Raw genomic sequence first — 21,403 nt, forward strand, 5'->3', positions numbered from 1 at the left:
AAGATATTAATGGAAAATATTTGATGTTATTTTCGAACAATGTTTATCCACAACTATACATATTAACAAGTAACTGCATAAAAATGTATATCTATCTAGATCCTAATCACCACAAAAAAGTAGTTAGTTCAAGAAATTAAATCATTGGATCAAATGATCACACATTGGTCATCATATTCCACATTTTCACAGTTTAAACACTCACAAATATTGAAATGCTATACTTTTAAAGTCCTCTCTTATGTTGTATTGTATCAAATATATATTATGCAACTTAAATAACAGTAAAAATAGTGAAACAATTTAAAAGTCATGATATATTCCAACGTTCCAAACCAACATATTCCTTAATCACCTATTTGATGATTAATAAATAATCAAATTATGATGACAGAATTACAATTTCACACGTCTCTTAAATTGATTGTGTGAGACAACGGTTGCTCTCTGTCTGTGGATTCACCTTCACTGTCTGCTTCTTTAGGACTAGTTCCCCGAAAAGCTTTGGTGTGTGTGGCCACTTCCTGAAAGAATCTGACGATTTTAAGCCCTCTGATGCGTACTTTGGATCTCCGGGCAGCGAAGGCATACAACACAGGGTTCACCGAACTGCTCACGAACACCAGAGCACCGGCGATAAGGGTTAAACTGTCAGAGCCACATGAGCTGTCCATACTCTGGATTGTACACACCAGCTGAATGATGTTGTTGATGTGGTGAGGCAGCCAGCACAAGGTGAAGGCTAACACCAAGCTGGCTATCAGCAGCATCACCTTCCTTTTGTCCTGGAATCTACTTTCTCTGAGCTGGCTGGCGACCAGACAGTAGCAGATAGACATGATGGTGAAGGGCACCACAAATCCTGCAATGGTCTCAAGAGAAATAATTGTTCTCTCTTGAGCCACAGAGCTGAAATTCCTGAAGAGGCACTGCGCGCCCCCTACCCCCTCCGACACCTCCTGGGTCAGGATAGCAGGTACCCCCAGGAGCAGCGCCAGGACCCAGGCGGCGATCAGGCTGACGTCCAGAACATTCTGGGTTCTGGAGAACTGAATGACGAATGGGTAGCGGACTGCCACAAAGCGCTCAATGCTCATGAGTGTGATGAGGAAGATACTGCTGTACATGCACACGTGGATCACATACACAACCGTCTGGCAGAAGACCTCTCCGAATACCCAGGAGTAGATCAGGGAGTAGATCCACAGGGGCAGGGTGATGAGGACCAGCAGATCGGCGGCAGCCAGGTGGAGGATGAGCAGGATGGTGTGGGTGCGGGGCTTAACATGCCTCCAGATGATCCATATGACCAGCAGGTTTCCCGGGGCACCCAGCAGGAAGGCCAGGCCCAGGAAGGTGGCTGAGATCGTCTGGCCCACAGAAGACAGGGGATCCATTAAGTTTTTGGTGGCGGGCTCTGTGGACGATGAGAGGTTCATCATACTGATAGTTATCAAGGAGACTGGTTGACTTCTTCCTGTAATCAAAGAGTGCAGTAAGAACATAACGCAGTAAGAGTGGGTGTGGACTTCTGTTTTTTACCAGACTTTGGTCAACTTCTCTTTCGCACTCCATGGACACGTTGAGTCATCAAATGGATGCTAGGTTATAAAAGCTTTTTTATCTCCTGAACCCTCACACTCTTTGTATGGTTTATTGGCCAGAAACAAACGGCCATGTGAGATTCGGCCATCAGTTTCAACTATAGATACAGTCCATATATTCCATACATAAAACACATATATAGTCCATTGTTATGCAGTGAAACATCATACAAATCCCATAATATAATAAAATAATTAAATTTAGTAAAGTGAATTGATATCAGTTTATGAGCTTTCAACTGGTCACTATATGGGCAAGAGTCTGGTATGGTGAAGTGAAAGTGAAAGCGTCATTCAAACGTTTCAAAACAAACCACTATTTAGGCTTACATTCTTGTTAGCTCTAATTGGCAGTAGAACCTCAATATTATAACTCACATTTCCCCAAACAGGGAAATGTGTACCTAGGTTTACAAAAGCAGGTCTCAGGGGGTACATAAATATGTTGATTTTGAAAAAACAAAACAAAGATAAATATGTTTGTGGTTTTGTCCAATACTATGTGGATTGTTGCTCATCAATAAAGTTAAGATTATCAATAACAAAATAGGTACTGTTATACCTATTTGTAGGAGGAGCCGCTCGATGATAATAGTGTAATATCAGTGTAATATCTGGCAATGTCTGGTTTGGTATCGATCAAGGGGTACTGATGAAGCTGTGGAGATACATTGAGGTTTGGAGGAATCGAACTGAGCAGGCATGGGGGGGACCATAAATTATTATGAGGATCGTTGCGCAAGCGCAATATACGCTATCGGCCTACACGTCACGTAACCAACAGGCTCAAATAAACATGACGACGCTGTCAACACGGATCTCTGTACTCGAATAGAGATAGATGATCAAATATAGAAAATCGATTGGCTACAACGGAGGCATTGGGCGAAACTGTAAGTGTACGTTTTGCCGTGGGTGAATGCATCGGTCTGATCTTAGAGATACGTTAGCTAGCTGCGTAGCCTACATTAGCGCTGCGGCTAACTTATGCTAGCTAGCCTTATAGGTGCAGGGAAACTGGGTCATGGGGCGTGAGACCCTTTTATCATTCATACAAGTCTTATGTTACGTTTTCTACACGTCAGGCAGGTAGCTTGTAGCGCCTTGGCTTCTTGAAGGAATAGGATTTTAACTTTAGAACAGACCCTGCCTGATCTAACGTTGTGTTTTTGTCTCACTCACTGTCTGCAAGCTGTCATTAATTCAGTTGTTTTAGTCTCACAGAAAGGTCAATGTATGTGAATGTGGCTTAATCACAGTCTTAAAGGGCTTCACAGGCCACATTTTGTGGCAACCCCCTAAAATCTCAATATCTGCCTCATGATATGTGGTGTAATTGCATATAAACCTGTATTCTTTAAATGCAAGACATTCAAGCACTTCTAATCGTATATTTGGCAATAGGCAGCACACGTACCCTGTAACATTGCATTTGAATTTACACAGGTGTAAATCCAATTAAAACCCTCAAATTAATATTCTTCAACCCGCTTTTCTCCTTCAACAGGTTGCTGTCAGGTGCAGGCTGGGGATTTTTTTCCGTTGTGTACTACCTTTGGGGGCTTCAGTGCAGATTTATAAACTTGCCGGGAGACGTAGGAAACCAACATTGCAATGCCGCTGCTTTTCTTAGAGAGGTTTCCGTGGCCAAGCCTCCAGACTTACACGGCGTTGAGTCTGGCTCTGCTGGCTGGCAGCATCTTCAGCGCCTACAACACAGTCACTGATCAAGGTTTTGGGGGCTTGGAGACAGACGAACCCCATAGCCCCGCCGCGTCTGAGTTGGAGAGTGAAGACACCGACAATGATATAGAAGGCTCCAAACTGGCAAGCACTGTGCTGTGGTATCTAGTTATGGACAGCTTCTTTGTATGGGTGAGTTGGTGTAAGACACTGTTTGGTAAATGTAGTGTTCGTGGTTGGTAATAAACTTTGACTAATATTGCAATTGTTGTTTATTTGTTTGTCTTGCAGGTGTTGGTGAACACATTTTGCTGCTCACTGATGCTAATTGCAAAGATGATCCAATGTGTGGTGTTTGGGCCCTTGAGGGTCAGCGAGAAGCAGGTGCGCTAATTCTGCTTGCTCTATTTATTGGTTATGTGATCAGGAAACTGGAAAAATCTCCAGTCTCTTCACTGTGTGTGTGTGTGTGTGTGTGTGTGTGTGTGTGTGTGTGTGTGTGTGTGTGTGTGTGTGTGTGTGTGTGTGTGTGTGTGTGTGTGTGTGTGTGTGTGTGTGTGTGTGTGTGGTCATTACATTTTAATGACCAGATGAGGCAATATCTCCACATGTCCCATACATTGTGTGACATGTGGTGTGTTCTGTCCGTTGCCTGCAGCACCTGAAGGATAAGTTCTGGAACTTCGTCTTCTACAAGTTCATCTTCATCTTCGGAGTGCTCAATGTGCAGACGGTTGAGGAGGTGGTCATGTGGTGCCTCTGGTTCTCTGCCCTGGTCTTCCTCCATCTCATGGTCCAGCTCTGCAAAGACCGCTTTGAATACGTATGTTTTCCGTCTCTCGTTCCTAATCTCACTCCCCCTGTATTCCCCCTCTCTCTTGCTCTCCCTCCATCTATCGTGCTCCCACTTCCTCTATCTAGCTGTCTCTCTTTCGTTTATAGAGGGACCAACTTCAGCCAGACATCTTTAGATAAGTTCACATGGTTACTTTATTTATGTATCCTAATCTTGAGTACCGTGAATTCAACTTGAGTTTATACAATTTATGGGAAACACTTGGTTAACTGGAGTTAGCACTTGCTCTACCTTAAAGGTCCCATGGCATGCTACTTTATGGATGCTTTAATATAGATATTAGTGGGCCCCTAACAAAGTATTTGAAGACGTTCCCTAAATTCAGAATTACAGCCACTACGAGCCAGTCGCACATTGTGCCATTTCGGTGTCTGTAGTTTTAATGCAAATGAGGAGGAGAGAGGCAGGTCAAGGAGCGATTTTCTCCCGCCAGAGCCCCGCTGTCGAGGCACCACTGCCTCGGAAGCGTGCCTTGCGGCGGTGGTGCCTCGCAGCGTCTCATGGCTGAGATAACCCCCACTACGAGTCTCGTTGTGGAAATACCAGAGACGTCAGTGAACCCGACATGTTATGCGCCATAACGCAAACAGCAGAACAGTTATCCAACTAACAAAGAAGTGTACAACACTTGCGTTACAGTTAGGGATGGCGAAAATGTAAAATATCCTTGACCGACCACCGAGCCTCATTAACTGGTTGAAACCGGTTAACCGATCAGATAGATTAAAATGTGCTATTTGAATTAGCAGCCATTTGGAGCCGCGCCAGCCGCCTGCTATTTCGTAACTCTGCTTATCTCTCTCCCGTTCGTCCTCCTCTTTGAGTGAGAGGCAGGGGCTCTAACCGCGGCACGACCTGTGTTTGAATTGAAACACGAGGCATGCTTACTGCAAGTTGACCGTGTGTAGAGAGCGGGCTCGAACGCCCTCAATGGTCTGAGATGGCGCGGACCTGGTTGAGACCCTGCGCGGGATTCACCAGGGGCCAATCGGAGGAGGGCAGCATTAGGAGCTCATTTGAAACATTGCCGCGGCTCACTTAAGAAAATGACAGCTCCGAAGGACGCCGCTTGTTTAGTTTGGAGGAGACGGAAAAATTGAGAGTGAGGGATAATTATTTTCACTTCACACAAAAAGATCTTGGAATGAGATGCTAACTGTAGTCTTATAGCGTTTAGTATACTGTCCATAATTTAGAGATCATATTCTCCGCCGCTCGCATGCGGGAATAATTAAGACACGCGAGGTCCGTCCAACTTCCAATAAGTCACCTCATCTGATTATCTTTTTGTGTCAAGTGAAACCAACACACACTCCACGGTCCACAATGACCTCAATTTATTTTTTAACCGACAAGTGACAAGATTGATCGGTTAACGTTGATACGGTCAACCATCGGTCAAACAGTCATCGGTTAACATCCCTAGTTACAGTGTGTGCAATCACACACACATCAGTGTTTACTCCTGATGGAAGTATGTTTTCTTTCCGTACGAGATTTTTCTACTTTTTTAATGCATAATAATTTAAAAGATTTTTTCTTTTATTTCTTTTTTTATATTTTTTATATAATATATATAATTTTTTTATATACATTGGTAGTCAAGGCGGGGCCCTATTGTTGTCAAGGCGGCCGCCTTAACAACACAGTGCTGGGGGAAACACTGCACATACAAATGTGGCGCTTGCACAGTCGTAGCTCATTGTCTCATTGGCGGACCAAATTCTCTGGGCGGGCAAGGAAGAGAAAGGGGAGGTAACTTGGCCCCTTATGACGACATATCGGGCCACATTCCAAATCAGCGCGCCTGAGCTTCCATTTTTTCAAAGGCAAGCAGGATACCTAGTGCTCGTTTTACACCGAACGCAAGTTTTGGCCATAGGCAGGCTAGGGGAACTCGTATTAAAGTTAGAAAACCTCATAAAGTGGGATTTTCATGCCATGGGACCTTACCTTAACATTTATTGGCTATCTTAATTGAATAGTGGAAATGGTCATAAATATTTGGCCTGTTAAGCCCTTTGAGACTGTAATGGTGATAAGGGGCTATACAAATAAAATTGAACTGAATTGGTTCAGCCTCTAATGTATAAGGAAAGTTATTGAGTAAAATTCCCAGGCATGGGTTTTGTGGAGGAGTCATTTCGAAGGAATTCTTCAGGGTGACAGCTGACGGAATGACGTCCGTTGCATCAGAGTTGGTTAAGAAGAAATATAGTTCATCATGACTCTTGTGAAATATATGAAGTTCCTTGGTGTGGGTATTTTCCAGGTGCAGTATAGTCAACATCTCACTGTGGTTAGCAAACTATTATTTTTTTTGTTATGTTATAGGGAAATGGTCCTCTACCCTCATATCCACTTTGAGTTCTAAGTCATTTCGGACCACAACTCCCTCATGTTGTGGTTGTGGCTGTACCACCATGTTGTATCTCAAGCTCTAATAATAGAGTAATGCGCTTGCTCAGTAACTGATGATGTCAGAGCTGCACCTCTTGCATATCTACGTATCGGAGTTTGTATGGGGTTGAGGTTAAATTGTTTCAAAGCAAAGTACATGGGTTTTTTAAACACAATCGTAAAACACATTTTACAATTTCTAGAGACCATACTGAGAGGGTGTGCATGCCCAGAATTGTCTCTATAGTTAGGCTTTTTTCTATAGTTAGTTTGTGTTAAAGGGAAGGTTGGGGTTTTTCCTTCCCAGTTGAATCCATAGTATGTGCACGGCACATTTTGTGCACGGCACATTTTGTGCACGGCACATTTTGTGCACGGCACATTTTGTGCACAGCACCGGCGCCATCACAGTTCATGATGGCACTTTGACCACACCCCTCTATCGTTGTTTGTGTACGTCTTGATCACCGCAAATTATTTGTGGAAATGTTTACTCATCACAAAGGTGTGTTCTGTGATGGTACACTTACTACCAGTACTGGTACTTATTTACCACTTACAGCGTGGGTAATAATATCTAATTGATGGCATTAATCGTAAGACCTCCTGATCAAGAGAGGGCAACATGTCCTTGTGCTAACGAAATTATCCATGTTGTGTTAATAGGCGTTAAAGTGTAGTGGCCAGCCCAAAGGTGCTGGGTTTGATCCCCCCCACTATCTGCATCCAATGCTCTAGGCATCCTAGCTCTTAATGACATGTCTCTGCATTCACCGTAAGTCGCATTGGATACAAGCATAAAAGAAGTTGCATTGGTAATTGTACTAATGTTGTCTGTGTTTGGCTTCCCCATAGCTGTCCTTCTCCCCTACCACGCCTATGAACAGCCACGTGCAGGTGCTGTCCCTGCTGGTGTCCCTGCTGCTCGGCTGCTGTGGCTTGGCCGTGGTCTGTGGCCTTCTGGGGGCCACACACGGCATGCACACTCTCTCCTTCATGGCTGCAGAGGTGAGAGAGAGAGACGTCACAGTGTTTCCCACACATAGACCAATGTGTGGCGCAGTGCCACCGAATGAACACCGGAGCGCCACAAATTGATTCTGCTTTTCTTTTTTTCTTTTTCTTTTTTTGTGTTTTTGAATATAAATATCGTTCCGTTCATTCATCTCCGCACAGCACTCTTTCTCTCTGTCATTCTCGTTCACACACGCACACGCACACAGAGACAAGCGCGCATACATGCCAATGGTTGCGTGGGTAGTGGGTACACTACCACTTATTGGATAAAACCGCGTATCACTGACAGTGTTTCCCCTACCATTGTTCAGGCCTCACAAGAGTTTTCACAAGAGTCATGATGAACTATATTTCTTCTTAACCAACTCTGATGCAACGGACGTCATTCCGTCAGCTGTGACTCCTTCCTTCGAAATGACTCCTCCACAAAACCCATGCCTGGGAATTTTACTCAATAACTTTCCTTATACATTAGAGGCTGAACCAATTCAGTTAAATTTTATTTGTATAGCCCCTTATCACCATTACAGTCTCAAAGGCCAACGAGCGCCCCCGCCAGGCCAACAACCGGCCAAAAAAAAACAAAACTGCGGTGTCGCGCGTGCGCAGATGATGCCCCATCATAACGGACAATCTGACAGCATTAAGTTATATCATCATTAGCATGGCACCACCAAAAATTGTATTGTAAATAAAATGAGTTTATTGTTAATAACGTGTTTATTGAATCATGATCAACTTGTGATGGCTAAGCAAGTGTTTTATATGGAAATAACCAACAAATACTCTAGCATCCCGTGAAAGATGTATAACAAATCACACCATCAGCTCTTACCACCGGGCCTAAAAAAGAAAAACCTGAAGCAGCGGGATATTTGGGATTAATGTGAAATGCGGTTATAGTTTATATATATTACGGTGTTAGACCCCCAGCCCGTTGTGCCGGCGATTTGAATTCGCTCTGCAGCAGTAGGAGATCGGGAAGTGGGCCGATCGGGGAAGTGGTGCTCGATTACGCAAATGAGCAAATGCGGAACCCCCCCCCCCCCCCCCCCCCCCATACATTGATACCTGGTCTGTGGGAAACACGGTCATATGTAGCCTTCTTGCGTTGTAGCCTTCATATGTTGTTGCCTTGGTATTTTGTAGTTGTCATATGTTGTAGAGACTTGATTTATGGTAGCCTTTGTATGTTTTCTCTTCCATGTGTTGCAGTCTTTGTTTGTGTTCTTCGTATGTTCAAGCCTTTGTATGTTGTAGCCTTCATATGTTGCCTTGCTAGATCTTTGTTGTCCCCATCGTTAGTTGTAGCCGTCGTATTAGGCGATCTGATTTGTATATTGACAATTAAAGGGATGATCGACTTTTTTTTTTGTCCTACGCCTATATTAGGGCGCTTTTATCCCACTTACTTTCAATCCGTACTCTATAAACAGAGTACACAGACTCCGTCCTAACATAGTGCTCTTCCTCCTTAAAATACTAATATAATATGATGTTTTCTTTCTCAGTGTCTTCTGGTGACCGTGCGCACCGGTCATGTCATCATGAGGTAAGGCTTTCTCTCTCTCTCTCGGATCCATGCACTCTTACTTTCAGGCTTTCTGTTTTCATCACCATAAGTGTGAAAGGGATTGCTGTTCCAAAAAGGGAGGAAGAAACATGATTAAGCCGACGCTAATCAAGTAGAGAGTACATCAGAGTACACTGTGATTTAAAATGAATACCACACGTTGTACTTGAGCTTCGGTCGCTTTTAGTGTACTATTTCAGAGGGAGGTCAGCCAGTGAGTCGTATCGAATCACCACGTCTCAATATTAATCCTGACATCCGATCCATTGGTTCTGTCTGATGTTGAACCCAGTTCAGATAAGGAATTTGGGTGTAAAGTAGACAGATTGATAGATAGAAGGGTACTCTATTCAACCCGAGGGGAAATTAGTCGTACTAGCAGCAGACACATTTTTTAAACATTACGACATTTGAAAAAGACCAGTAGTGACACAGAAAGAATATGATAAAGTTAACAAATATACAGTATTTGGTATTGCAGTATTATCTGTGCAATAAAAATAAATGATGTATATTAAAGTACTTTAGTGCAGTGCAAATCTACATTTTGGATTTTAAGATCCCAAAGTCTGATTATGCCAGCCAGTGGAGGAGTTATAATGCATACTGCATTACAGTGCTCTGTCCTACTTCTTGCATTAATACCCGAAATTCAAGCCGTGGCTTGTATCCTGATTTTATCAACCAAAACTGTTGCTGTGGCTTATTTCCAGCGCGGTTTAAAGGTTGATTTTGCCCTAACACAAATACTTCGAAGATTAAACACTGCTCAGTTTTCAGTGATTTGCTTTCAAGTGAAAAAACATAATGTAAAGCCCATGTGCTTATTTACATTAGAGGTCTGCGAATAAAGAAAAACCTTTTAGAGAAATAAACATTGACGTTACTTGATAGCTGACTCAAGAACAAGGAAGCCCGTTTTCTACCATGTGCTCTAAGTCCATGAACGATAATACAAAGCCTCTGCGTCTCTAAATGTCTCTCCTTGTTTTCTAAATCGGTCAAAAAGGGCAGGGTTTTAGCTGCATTCTCTCCATTGGCTCACAGACACTTACTCAACCATCAGTTTGGGCCGTCGTGGCCTTTTAAGTAATATTGTACTATTAAACAATTTTGTAATGGTTTCACCCCAGCATTGGGTGGTACGTGTTAGTATTTGGGTTGTGGGCAAAGATGCGTGATAAGATGTGGCTTATACTACAGAGCGGCTTCTTTTTTATATTTTCACACATACAACCCCATTTTACCGCTCCTCCGGCTTATAGTAAATGCTGCTTTTACTTATATGCATTTGCTCTCCTCCCATCCAGATACTCCATCCACCTGTGGGACCTCAACCACCCTGGGACCTGGGAGAGCAAGGGGACGTACGTGTACTACACAGACTTCATCATGGAACTGGCCATGCTCTTCCTGGACCTAATGCATCACATCCACATGCTGGTAGGTCCCAGAGAGCAGCGCCCCCTCCTGGCCGATACAGGCAGGATAGTCTAGTGGTGTGGGTGGGTTGATCCCCGGTCAACAGTCTCTGGGTTCCATCGCCTTGTCTGCAGTCGTCCTGTAGTCTGTGTCCGTCACTGTACGCTGCTTTTCATTGAAGTTTCTGCTAAATACAACAAGAGCTCTATCACCGCAGAACCACTTGCAGGGGTTTGGTTGTTCGTATACTAGCTTAGATTGTTCATGTTGGTATTGGAATCTATTCTCCCTTGTGAACAAGTGTGAGTGAGCACCCTGGCTCAGTCAAGGAAGAAGCATTTTATTTGACCCTCTCTTCTCCTCCTCCTCCTGTGACCAGCTGTTTGGGAACATCTGGCTCTCCATGGCCAGTCTGGTCATCTTCATGCAGCTGCGCTACCTCTTCCACGAGGTGCAGCGCCGCATCCGCCGCCACAAGAACTACCTGCGCGTCATCGACAACATGGAGGCCAGGTGAAATGAGGCTCCCGCCCACACCTTCTCCCCTGGTGGACATTTAGGCAGGGGGCCAGGGCAGCGGCTCCATATCGGGAGTGGTCGGCGATGTTTGGATAATCACTGGAGGGCACTGTGTCCTATGTCACTAGCCTAACCTGTATGCACCCTTGAACAAGATGTACTAACCCCTACCTGCCCCATAATGACCTGGCTTTGAATGTAATATAAGTCACTTTGGGGGTAAAGGATTAGATTGTATCTGAAGTCACGTTTTGATAAAGGCTTCTGCTAAAGCCCTTAATGTAGTTCTGCACTGCTCAGACCTGATCAACGACGGCGTTAGGAAAACGTATTCTCATGTCTCTCTGAACCCAGGTTTGCAGTGGCTACTGAGGAGGAGCTGGCGGTCAACAACGACGACTGCGCCATCTGCTGGGACGCCATGGTGACGGCACGCAAGCTGCCCTGCGGACATCTGTTTCACAAGTAAGTCGAGGCTCAGGGGTCGCGAAGGTCCACTAGACTGTAGGGATACGGCCTATATTGTTGGACATGTTGCACCTGCAACAATGACCAAATGTGTACAGGAGGACCGAAATTGTGTTTCCCCACGCTCATATTAATATGTTTAATGCATATAAAAGAACGTAATAGTGCGTACATAATACAAAATAGAAAATTCAGTGCTATGAGGTAGTTATTGAGGTTCAAATGAAGGTGCAATATAGTAAAGTGCTGAATAGCAGCATGGGGATACAGTTTTACGTTATCGTGCATGCCAGTTATTGTGCATAAGATATACGATAGGATGGTACTTCATTTGACTTATTCGGCTGCTGGAGCATTCAGAACCCTGGCAAATGTGTGTTTATCAGGGCCGTTGCTAGACCTAGCACTTTCGGACTCCTGAGAAACGTTCAGACAATGAATTAATATCAGAACTCATCGTCAGTGTGGTACTAATGACACCGTGTGTTGCAGCTCCTGCCTGCGCTCCTGGCTGGAGCAGGACACCTCGTGCCCCACCTGCCGCATGTCTCTGAACATCTACGGAGACGGGCCCCCGGCAGGCACCCCGCAGCAGCCCCCAGCGGCCGCCCTGGGGGCCAACACGGGCCCGGGGGCCCCGCCGCCCGAGGCCAGACCGCACGTCAACCAGCACAACCACTTCTTCCACTTTGACGGTGAGGAGAAATGAATCCCGCTGCTCCCAACAGGTTGCTATTACAAAGTCACCCTGGCCCAAAACCTCACCTGAAGGAACTCCTTTATACTCAATGCCATCAATATCACAGACAGAAAAGACAGATTGTCTCTATACCTGCACTAGAGCAACCACACAAAACATTTTCTTTCCTTAAAGTTGTATGTTTTTAAAGTTTGTTTGACGTCTGCAAACGATTTTATATCGATGTAAAATAAATCTGATTAGGCTAATGGTAGAGGCGTTTTATAATGATCATATTGTCGATAGAAAATACAATTTGTGTGAAGGTGACCACTTATTGCAATAGCTGTCATATATGATCACAAGGACATCCTTTTGAAATGACCATGAATGAACCGTCCTTCCAGGCTCCCGCATCGCCAGCTGGCTGCCCAGCTTCTCTGTTGAAGTGATGCACACCACCAACATCTTGGGCATCGCCCAGGCCAACAACTCCCAGCTCAACGCCATGGTCAGTCCTCCACGCCTCCACTCGGACGTCGCTCTCTGAAATAGATCTACTTTGTTTGCTTTATGCTATTTCTAGTCCCCATTCTTACTATGATGTTTCTTTTTGCTCTGAGCAGAGCACCTGTGACAGTCCCTCGGGCTCAATAATGAAATCATCCCTCTCCCTGCTCCACCCTGCTCATTCTTCCCCCACCCCCCCCCCCCCCCCCGCCCCGCCCTGTCCACCTCTCAGGCCCACCAGATCCAGGAGATGTTTCCCCAGGTGCCGTTCCACCTGGTGCTGCAGGACCTGCAGCTGAGCCGCTCTGTGGAGCTGACCACTGACAACATACTGGAGGGCCGCATCGTGGTGCCTTTCCCCACACAGGTAAGAACCGGCGCACTCACCGGCACCTTAGGACTTCAGGGCTGCCAAGTTCTGGTCAGTTAGTCGATTGGTTGGTCGATACGCACCAGATTCTAAAAATATAAATGAATCCATAACTCGACGTGTCCAGCAACATTCCGCTTGTGTCGGGGCCCTCCCTCCCATTGGCGGTGCTTCTCCTCTGAGAACTAACCTCAACGTAAAGGGATACAGCAGTGTCTCGGGTCATCGTGGTCATTGCTGTGCTCCCTCTGCAGGCTGCAGAGCGGACTTCCCAGGCAAACACGAGCTCAGAGGACCAGCCGGGGCCCAGCGGGGCGGCCGAGCCAGCGGCCCCTGAGCCAGACAACATGGAGATCCGCGGCAGCCGCTTCTCCAAGTCTGCAGACGAGAGGCAGTTGATGCTGAAGCAGAGGAAGGAGGAGTTGTTGCAGCAAGCACGCAGGTGTGGTGCAACAGTAGCACATTGCATTCATGTGTCCTTTTGTCCTCCGGTTTTGACATTGTTGCGGTCTGCAGTAGAGGCACCCAAACCTTCCGTACTTTGGGCCACAGAAAACCCCAAATATTTTGTGTAGCAAAATAAGCAATTCATTCAAGTCTGATGTCGAGCAAGTGAGATCACCCACTTGTGTCCATGTATATATTTCTGCAATACAGTGATCCCCTTGTAAGTCTTTAATATACTATCGGTCAATTGAAACTGACAACACGTGTTGGTATCCCCACAAAGTTTTTTTTTTTTTTTTTTTACAAACCTGTGAATTGCGCCCATCCCATGACCCACTTATGGTTTGCGACCCACAGTTTGAATGCCACTGGTCTACAGCCATTCTGTGCGGCACGTGTTAACAGTCCTGTCCTTAACGTGTGTGTGTGTGTGTGTGTGTGTGTGTCCAGGAGGTTTCAGAAGAAGGGTCCCGAGGTGCAGGACGAGGAGCTCCCCCGTCTGGAGGACCTCGTCGCCAGCGTGGTGTCCGACCCGCTCGCCTTGCGTCGCAGGACCATGGCGGCGGCGGCGGCTGAGAGACGCATGCAGACCCACCAGGACCCCGCGCCGTGAGGACCCCCCCCCCCCCGGCCCACGCACATACCCACAACCCATCGGCACCACGCATCAACACCATCCGTCGACCACACCACCCGTGCATGGAACAGCCATGCCAATTAGTGGCGCAAGCATGGCCTTTGGATGCTAATTAAGCTGTAGCAGGTTCCCCCCCCCCCCCGTCCCCCCCCCCGTCCTGAGAAGCGGCTTGGTGAACGCCGCTCAGTTTCAGATCTGTGTTTTCTTCTTTGAGGAAGTACTTCTTAACACAGCGAAACCACAAGTTAAAAAGACCCTCAAAATACAGCGGGGCTAGGTTAGAGGAAGTATGGAACTTGATCTCAATTTGATTCACGTGTTTAATTTTTTTCTGTTTTTCCATCTAAAAACATATATTTTTAATGATACTGATTGGGCAGGGGGAGGGGGGGGGAATGTATATTCAAGATTGACAAACTAATATATTTTTGTTGCGTTTTACTTTGAGAGGATTTTTGAACTGTGAAACTGGACCAGGGTGGACGGCGGTATCGCACGCTCCTCATTGATTGGTCGTCAGAGAGAGGCAGACCACGTCACTTTAGTATTCAGCTATCAAACATGAATGTATATCAAGCGGATGCTGCAGAACTCAGTTTGTAACCCCAGTTTATACTGGGTTTGTTTGTGGACATCCTTACATTTTTAAGGCAAAGCCCTCTTTTCATCTGCAATGACCTCTTCAGACAAAGTGATTCGAGGCTTGTGATGCCTAGTATTCCCACATTGGGGTATAGTCTACCCCTCTCAACCATTTTTGTTTGTGTTATGCGGCACTGTTTTAAAGCAGACGTCAGTATTTTGTGGGGCAATGTGTAAATATGTGTGTGTGCACATTGCATGCCTCATTTTGTCCACACATTCATTCTGTACCTATAGTTGCTATGAATTTCCTATAGCCTTTAGTCATGTTAGATATTTGTTTTTCTCAGCTGACAAACTGTTGGTAATTGTGATCGTTGATGATTCTGTGAAAGTAACAACGGGCATGTTGAGAGATGGCTTGAGGGGAATCCTGCAATCGTACATGTACAGGTCTGTATTGGTGCGGAAGGTCAAGTTTCACGTCAACCGTGTACATAGCCTCCCCCCCCCCACCCCGCACCCGCTCCTGTGCTCAGGTCATCTCAATGGTTTAATTTGCAAGACTTCCAGACAGACAGTCATGACCATGCCTAGGTTCTTAGTGTTGTGTCTTTGTGATAACAAGTACGCAATCCACCCTTTGTTGATTTGTGTCAAGCCCGAGAAACGTTTTTGTTTCAATACACTTAATCCCAAAGATATTCTTCCTTGGAAGGGAACCATTTCTTTTTTTTGTCAAAATATGCAGGATTGCTATTCGGATTGGATATAACAATTGAAGATAGTTTGGTGAAAACTTATTTTCTTCATTTCATATGTCTACCACGGTTTCCTTTTCATTAGTTAATTGTTACACATTACATATTTAATTTTGGACTTTGCTTTCTGCTATTTTGTGCCTAAAAATCAAGGAAGGGGTTGTGTATGGATTACTGCTGTAAATAATGTAGTTTTTGTAAAGTGGAAAAGTGTAAAGACTCAATAAAAACGAGTTCCTCTACAACTTTTTAACAAAACCCATCCACTTTGTCCCACTTACTTTTTCATCTGCACTAAACAACGCCAAAACAGCTAGCCAGATGGGGGCCAGATAATGTTGTGTGGATTTTTTTACTCCATCGGAAAGGTAGGCCAACTAGGTTTCATACCCAATGTACTGCTTGAGCAAGAGCCTGACCCCTACCCACTCCTTAATGACGTCTGAATTCACTTTAAGTCGCTTTGGATAAATGTGTCGGATATATATTTAAATAGTATTGAGGATTTTAAATTCTGATGCTGGGAAATATTTAAAATGTTCATGTACATTTTATTATCAAACATGCATAGGATAGCTAAATAAAATATGTATTGCAAACAGGAAACAACATTGAATATTTAATTCAAATAACATAAATAAAAATTAAGAAGCAAATTCAAGCCAAGGGATAACAAATCCAAACATGATTAAAATATTGCAAATATTAGTTTTTCTCAGTCGCTTTGGTACATTTTTCAGATCAGAATTGAAATTCTCAAAACTACTGGTTCAATCTTCACATCATTGTGTCGTTTGTGCACATCAAAAAAGCAGTTTCTCATGAACAAGTTGCAAATGCTTTGGTACATTCATGCAAATGATTATGTACAATTATCTGCTTTTTCCTACATTATCAATTGCTTATGTCATGTTGATCAAGATGTATTGTAATGGGTCTCTATTGAATAGTCTCACCCCCACAACATTTAGGCATTAGTTCATTGCTTAAGTCTTTACATACAAAATGGTTGAACAAGTCATAATATGTCAAGCATATTTCTATACCATTAGACTTTTTTTCTACATCTGTCCTGAATTGGTAAATTGCTACCAGGTGAATCTTGACTTTCTCTAAAGAAGGGAAATGTGTGAAGTGTTAGATCAACCAGTTTACTGGAATAGCTCAAAGGTGCATCTCCTGAACCATGAACTGGCAAGTATATATATAGCTGGAGCACAACACAATGTTACATTGTCTGAGAATTTGTGGCCCAACAGGAAAGTCAGGAGGTGTAGGATGACTGCACTGTAATTCCTACAGCAATGCATGTACAGTTTACCCTAAGGAGATTTTCCTATGTTCACATTTCTAGCAATGATGGTCTGTCAACAAAATTACAGTACAAACAGTCGAAGCGTAAATGTGAATCTTGTCCAGTCTCTTGCAATCGATCTCCCACATACACAAAGGTGTAACTTACAATTTACAATAATTGTCTTCAAAACTTTAGCCATGGTTTACATCAGAACATCCCTCCAGAGTACACTGTTATATTGTCAACATGACTTAGCAATTTGACTGTCTTATCCGTTCACAATGACACAAGGACTTGTCATTTTGATGGCACTGACATGTTCATTGACACAGATATTTACTTTTGAGAAACGAACTAAGTATTTTGAGCAAGAGACTTGCTTTTGCATGATATCCATGGTGTTTTGCTATCTGTACGAATTGTTTTGTGAAATGCAGTTCCTGTTTTGCAAATTTCAATTCTGATCTGAGAAATTTACCAAAGCGACTGAATTGAATGCACTTTTTCCTAGATGGCTGCGTCATTAAACCGCGCCCATTACCCCGTCGGCCGCATATGTGCCACGTCATATAGAAGGGCGCTACATAAAACCACGCCCCCTGGTTGCCAAGATGTGTCAAACAACCTAATCGTTCAGGTTTTCATTCAATTATTGGCTGCTCATCCACTGTTAACGCAGTTAAAACTACATTGCCCGATCGACACTTATCGGTAAGTAGAACGTAGTTGTGTTAGCTTGCCCGGTGATGGTACTATTGAAGAAATACTGGAAGTATACTCAAATAAAAACCCCTTGGCAGCTTGATGGTATGTGGGAGTTTTACGACAAGGAAAATAAGGTGTTTTTTTTGTAAGTGTTATATAACACATACAAAATAAGTGTTTAGGTGGCCGGCAGCTTAAAAAGACGGAACGACAAAGTGTATAAATATATGTAACGTTATAGTGTTGGTGTATAATTCAGATCGATTGTCGAATCCGAAAGTAATAACATAACTCATCTTCTTGTCGATCATTGTATCTATAACCTTTGACACGTTGCTTCCGACAACACGGATGAGATAAATCACAATCAAACACATTCGGGCCAAAGATCATATTACAAGGAAGTGATTATTACATTTGCTGGTAATGTTATAACATTACCGCAATATGGTTTAAATAAGCAAATGTGTGTACTGAAACGTTCAAATTACATGTAGGCTCTGCCTTCATCTATCCTATGCTGTATCGGTCCGAAGATAGTTTAAACAAATGGGAATTCTCTGAAAGCTGTTTGCCTGGACAAAGTGCTATGTGACTAAAGCTAAAATAAACATTGGTCTGTTTATAAGCCACTTTGAGACCATGAGAGGAGGAAAGGTCCTTTCTATTGAGAAGGTCACATCATACGATTGTATAAAATATATAAAGAAGAACAGTCAGACAAATGTGTCAGGGGTTTATCCTGTAAATCTCTGCATGTCCCCTTTAGGTTGAGAGGACAGACTTAGAAATGCTTCTGGACGAGTCTCCACTTTTTGAGCCCTCTCTTCTTAATGAGTTGGACTGGAACGCCAGCACTGTGTCCTTCTCGCCCCCCATCTCCCCCTCGAGCCCTGGGCAGGACCTGGTGCTCAGACCCCTGTGTCTGAAAGACTTCAACCGAGGTACTGATACTCCCAATTTGAAGAAATCTGGATTACGTTATCAGCTGTCTATCAAAGACAATTGATACAAAACAGTGTGTATTGTTTTGTTCTTTATTTTTCAGGATTCTACAAGGTCCTCGCCCAACTCACCTTGGCAGGTGATGTCACCACAGAGCAGTTCATTAGTAAGTCATCGTTGGGGCTCAGCGATCTCACCTTATACCATAAAATAGATCTGTTCTCTCTTAAATATAAAATAGCATCTGACTTTATTGTCCAACATTTAAAAAAAATTCTGATCTGTGCATGTCATTTTTATTAACCTATTTCAATTTGCAACAAATTACTATTTAGTTTAGTAAGCTATATAACAAAGACGTTCAGATGGAGGAACTTAATACCTACACTTAAACATTGATCTAACGTCTTTCCATTTCTCACACATCACAGGAACCTATTTATCCATGTAGTTGCATCCTTTAGAGATAAAGGGCATCAAGGAGCAGTTAGCGGTATGGCATTTTGCCTAAGGATGTGTACAGGTACAGGTAGATTGTGAAAATTGGGGATTGAACACCAGTACTTTTCCGGCCTTTTTTTTTTATTCCAACCAAATTTGCATTTCTCGATCCATATGTTAACAACTTATATGGTTAATCATCGCAGAAATAAAGAGCATGTGCTATTTGTTTCCACTCAGAAAATTTTGAGCATATGAAGAAGACTGGAGACTATTACATTGTTGTGGTGGAAGACACCAGCATTGGGCAGATCGTCGCAACGGCGTCCTTGATAATCGAACACAAATTCATCCACTGCTGTGCTAAGGTAGGCTCACTCATTGAACGGCCAATATAGTCAACCATATAATGTCGCAAAAAAGGATTGGTTAAAGACTACACCAGGCACTCAGTTCATGGCAGGTTTTAAGCAAACCAATATGGAATGGATTGCACAATAACGATCAGAAAAAAAGACAGCAGATAAAACAGTTGTGAGGTCAGGTGAAATACTCTTTTGTGTTCACGTTATATTTAACTATAATCTTCAATTGTTCTTGGCCTCAGCTGTAAGTAACTTCACATTTTATTTCCGTAACCAAGCTGTAACCTTAAAGTTACCTCTATAGGTGACCTTGTTTTAGTTACTCCAATATTTACCGTAAGTTCTTACTGCTCTAATTGTTGTCTTGATGGTTTCCAGAGAGGACGAGTGGAGGAAGTGGTAGTCAGTGACGTGTGCAGGGGAAAGCAGCTGGGGAAATTGTGAGTTGTAGACCCAAGGCTCGTCTTCCTGAAACACAACTCTGTTTAACTGACATAGTACCCCCTGGATTGGAACAATGTATTACAGCTGGATTTGTAAGATGACACTGTGAATTGGCTTCATAAGGTCCTTGCAATGCGTTAAAATGGAGATGAATAAGTTCTCTCTTCCTCTACTACTTGACTCATTTTCAAGGTAGATGACCCTTTCTCACTCTCTCCACTATAGGCTCGTTTCCACTCTGACTCTCCTCAGCAAGAAGCTGGACTGCTACAAAATCACGTTGGAATGCAGCCCCAAAAATATCGCTTTCTACCAGAAGTTTGGCTACTCTGCGTCAGAGGACTCCTACATGCAGCATCGCTTCTTTGATTGAGTTCTATAAAAAGGGTGGGGGTCTTGATGCTGTCAACACAAAATCATTCAGATGTAAGCCTCACATCTGAGTTAATGCCTTCTGGTATTCATAGAAAGATTGCCCCACTTTTTTCCTCAAACGGTGAGTGTCCCTGTCGATGGACCTAACACTTGAACTTTTCTGATTTCTCCGTCTGTCAGACACTACGTTCTGCCATGTCGGTTACCATGGTTACCTCGCTAGAGTTTTGAAGGAGAGAATGTGATTCACCTTGTCTACATCTTGCTCTCGCCGTTATCCCAAATGCATCTCGCCACAGGGTAATTCTATGCAATTGAAAAAACACTGCAATTATTGATTGGGGAAACAAGAATGGCTGAAATGTCTTCAACTTTCTTGTTCTTCATTGTAGCTTATATAAATCGATAGCTGTGTCATTGTATATCAATATCCTATAGGATCCAGTCTTTATCTTAATGAAAAATGGTGGTCACAGGCAAAAGCTGTTTACATTGATTATATTTATGTGGGAATTCAAATTTTCTAATTTCTTTAAAATATATATTTTTCTCTTTATGGAAACAAGGAAATGCATCAGTTGACTGCAGCATAATTTGGAAGGATACGAAGATCTTTCAAAACTAACTTGATCAAGACATTATTTTGTATTTATTTATTTTCTAAACCTTTTAGTGTGGGTATCTGTCCTCTTGGTGGGTTGTTTCAGAAACAACATACTCAATTGTTAAATTATGTTTAACATAACATGTGTTTTTCTCAGTTCAAGACCTCTTATAATATATTTCATATTGTAGATATGAAAGTATATATTTTATAATACAGCTAAAAGCTATTTGGAATATCAATGACTGATAAAATGAAATTTATCATCACAATTGTGATCCGGATCAATGGTGTGGGTTTCTTATGTTTTATAGATATGACTGCGGTCATTGGGCACGGATATCATATGTAATGTTATTTAATTACAAATAAACATCCTAAGGTTGCGTACATCCTAAGGTTATGTTTCCCTTCTTTTGCTACCTGCATATACCAGTTTAGATTAGGTTTTAATGAGTTCAGATAGTGTTCTCTCTGAATCGCAACAGTTTCACAATTAAAGCGTTAAAATCTTGTTTTCCAAACGGAAAGGTAAGTCAAAACATTTGGGTTGGGTTGGGGTTGTAACTCCTCAAGTCTTGAATGATGGAATTAGTCCTAATCATACAGCCATTGACTAAGGCCCAATCCCATTTCTACCCCTTACCCCTCCCCCTTGTTTTAAAGGGGTAAGGGTTAGAAATGGGATTGGGCCTGAGA

The 21,403-nt window shown here is 43.3% G+C and overlaps 3 protein-coding genes across 4 annotated transcripts; 2 read left to right on the top strand and 1 right to left on the bottom strand.

The window, feature by feature from the left end:
* Nucleotides 1–149: 149 nt before the first annotated feature.
* Nucleotides 150–1,563, bottom strand: LOC132471767 (leukotriene B4 receptor 1-like). The gene has a single exon (XM_060071027.1). The coding sequence runs from the start codon at nucleotides 1,503–1,505 to the stop codon at nucleotides 405–407; it is 1,101 nt and encodes a 366-aa protein (XP_059927010.1). The 5' UTR covers nucleotides 1,506–1,563; the 3' UTR covers nucleotides 150–404.
* Nucleotides 1,564–2,265: 702 nt separating this feature from the next.
* LOC132471765 (E3 ubiquitin-protein ligase AMFR-like) lies at nucleotides 2,266–15,790 on the top strand. 2 transcript variants are annotated; one of them, XM_060071024.1, is made up of 14 exons: nucleotides 2,266–2,503; nucleotides 3,112–3,479; nucleotides 3,579–3,671; nucleotides 3,946–4,110; nucleotides 7,399–7,551; nucleotides 9,072–9,112; nucleotides 10,444–10,576; nucleotides 10,935–11,068; nucleotides 11,429–11,539; nucleotides 12,035–12,237; nucleotides 12,629–12,732; nucleotides 12,964–13,098; nucleotides 13,356–13,543; nucleotides 13,999–15,790. In XM_060071024.1, the coding sequence occupies exons 2-14, from the start codon at nucleotides 3,219–3,221 to the stop codon at nucleotides 14,159–14,161; spliced, it is 1,884 nt and encodes a 627-aa protein (XP_059927007.1). In that variant the 5' UTR covers nucleotides 2,266–2,503; nucleotides 3,112–3,218; the 3' UTR covers nucleotides 14,162–15,790. The 2 variants fall into 2 exon arrangements, with proteins under 2 accessions (XP_059927007.1, XP_059927006.1); XM_060071023.1 differs by having other exon boundaries at nucleotides 2,268–2,497.
* Nucleotides 15,791–17,381: 1,591 nt separating this feature from the next.
* Nucleotides 17,382–21,389, top strand: gnpnat1 (glucosamine-phosphate N-acetyltransferase 1). The gene is made up of 6 exons (XM_060070970.1): nucleotides 17,382–17,536; nucleotides 18,300–18,474; nucleotides 18,579–18,641; nucleotides 19,157–19,284; nucleotides 19,660–19,721; nucleotides 19,951–21,389. Exons 2-6 carry the CDS (start codon nucleotides 18,321–18,323, stop codon nucleotides 20,096–20,098), a joined length of 555 nt encoding a protein of 184 aa, XP_059926953.1. The 5' UTR covers nucleotides 17,382–17,536; nucleotides 18,300–18,320; the 3' UTR covers nucleotides 20,099–21,389.
* Nucleotides 21,390–21,403: the final 14 nt, after the last annotated feature.

This window comes from Gadus macrocephalus, chromosome 14, assembly GCF_031168955.1.
Source record: "Gadus macrocephalus chromosome 14, ASM3116895v1".
Classification (NCBI taxonomy): domain Eukaryota; kingdom Metazoa; phylum Chordata; class Actinopteri; order Gadiformes; family Gadidae; genus Gadus; species Gadus macrocephalus.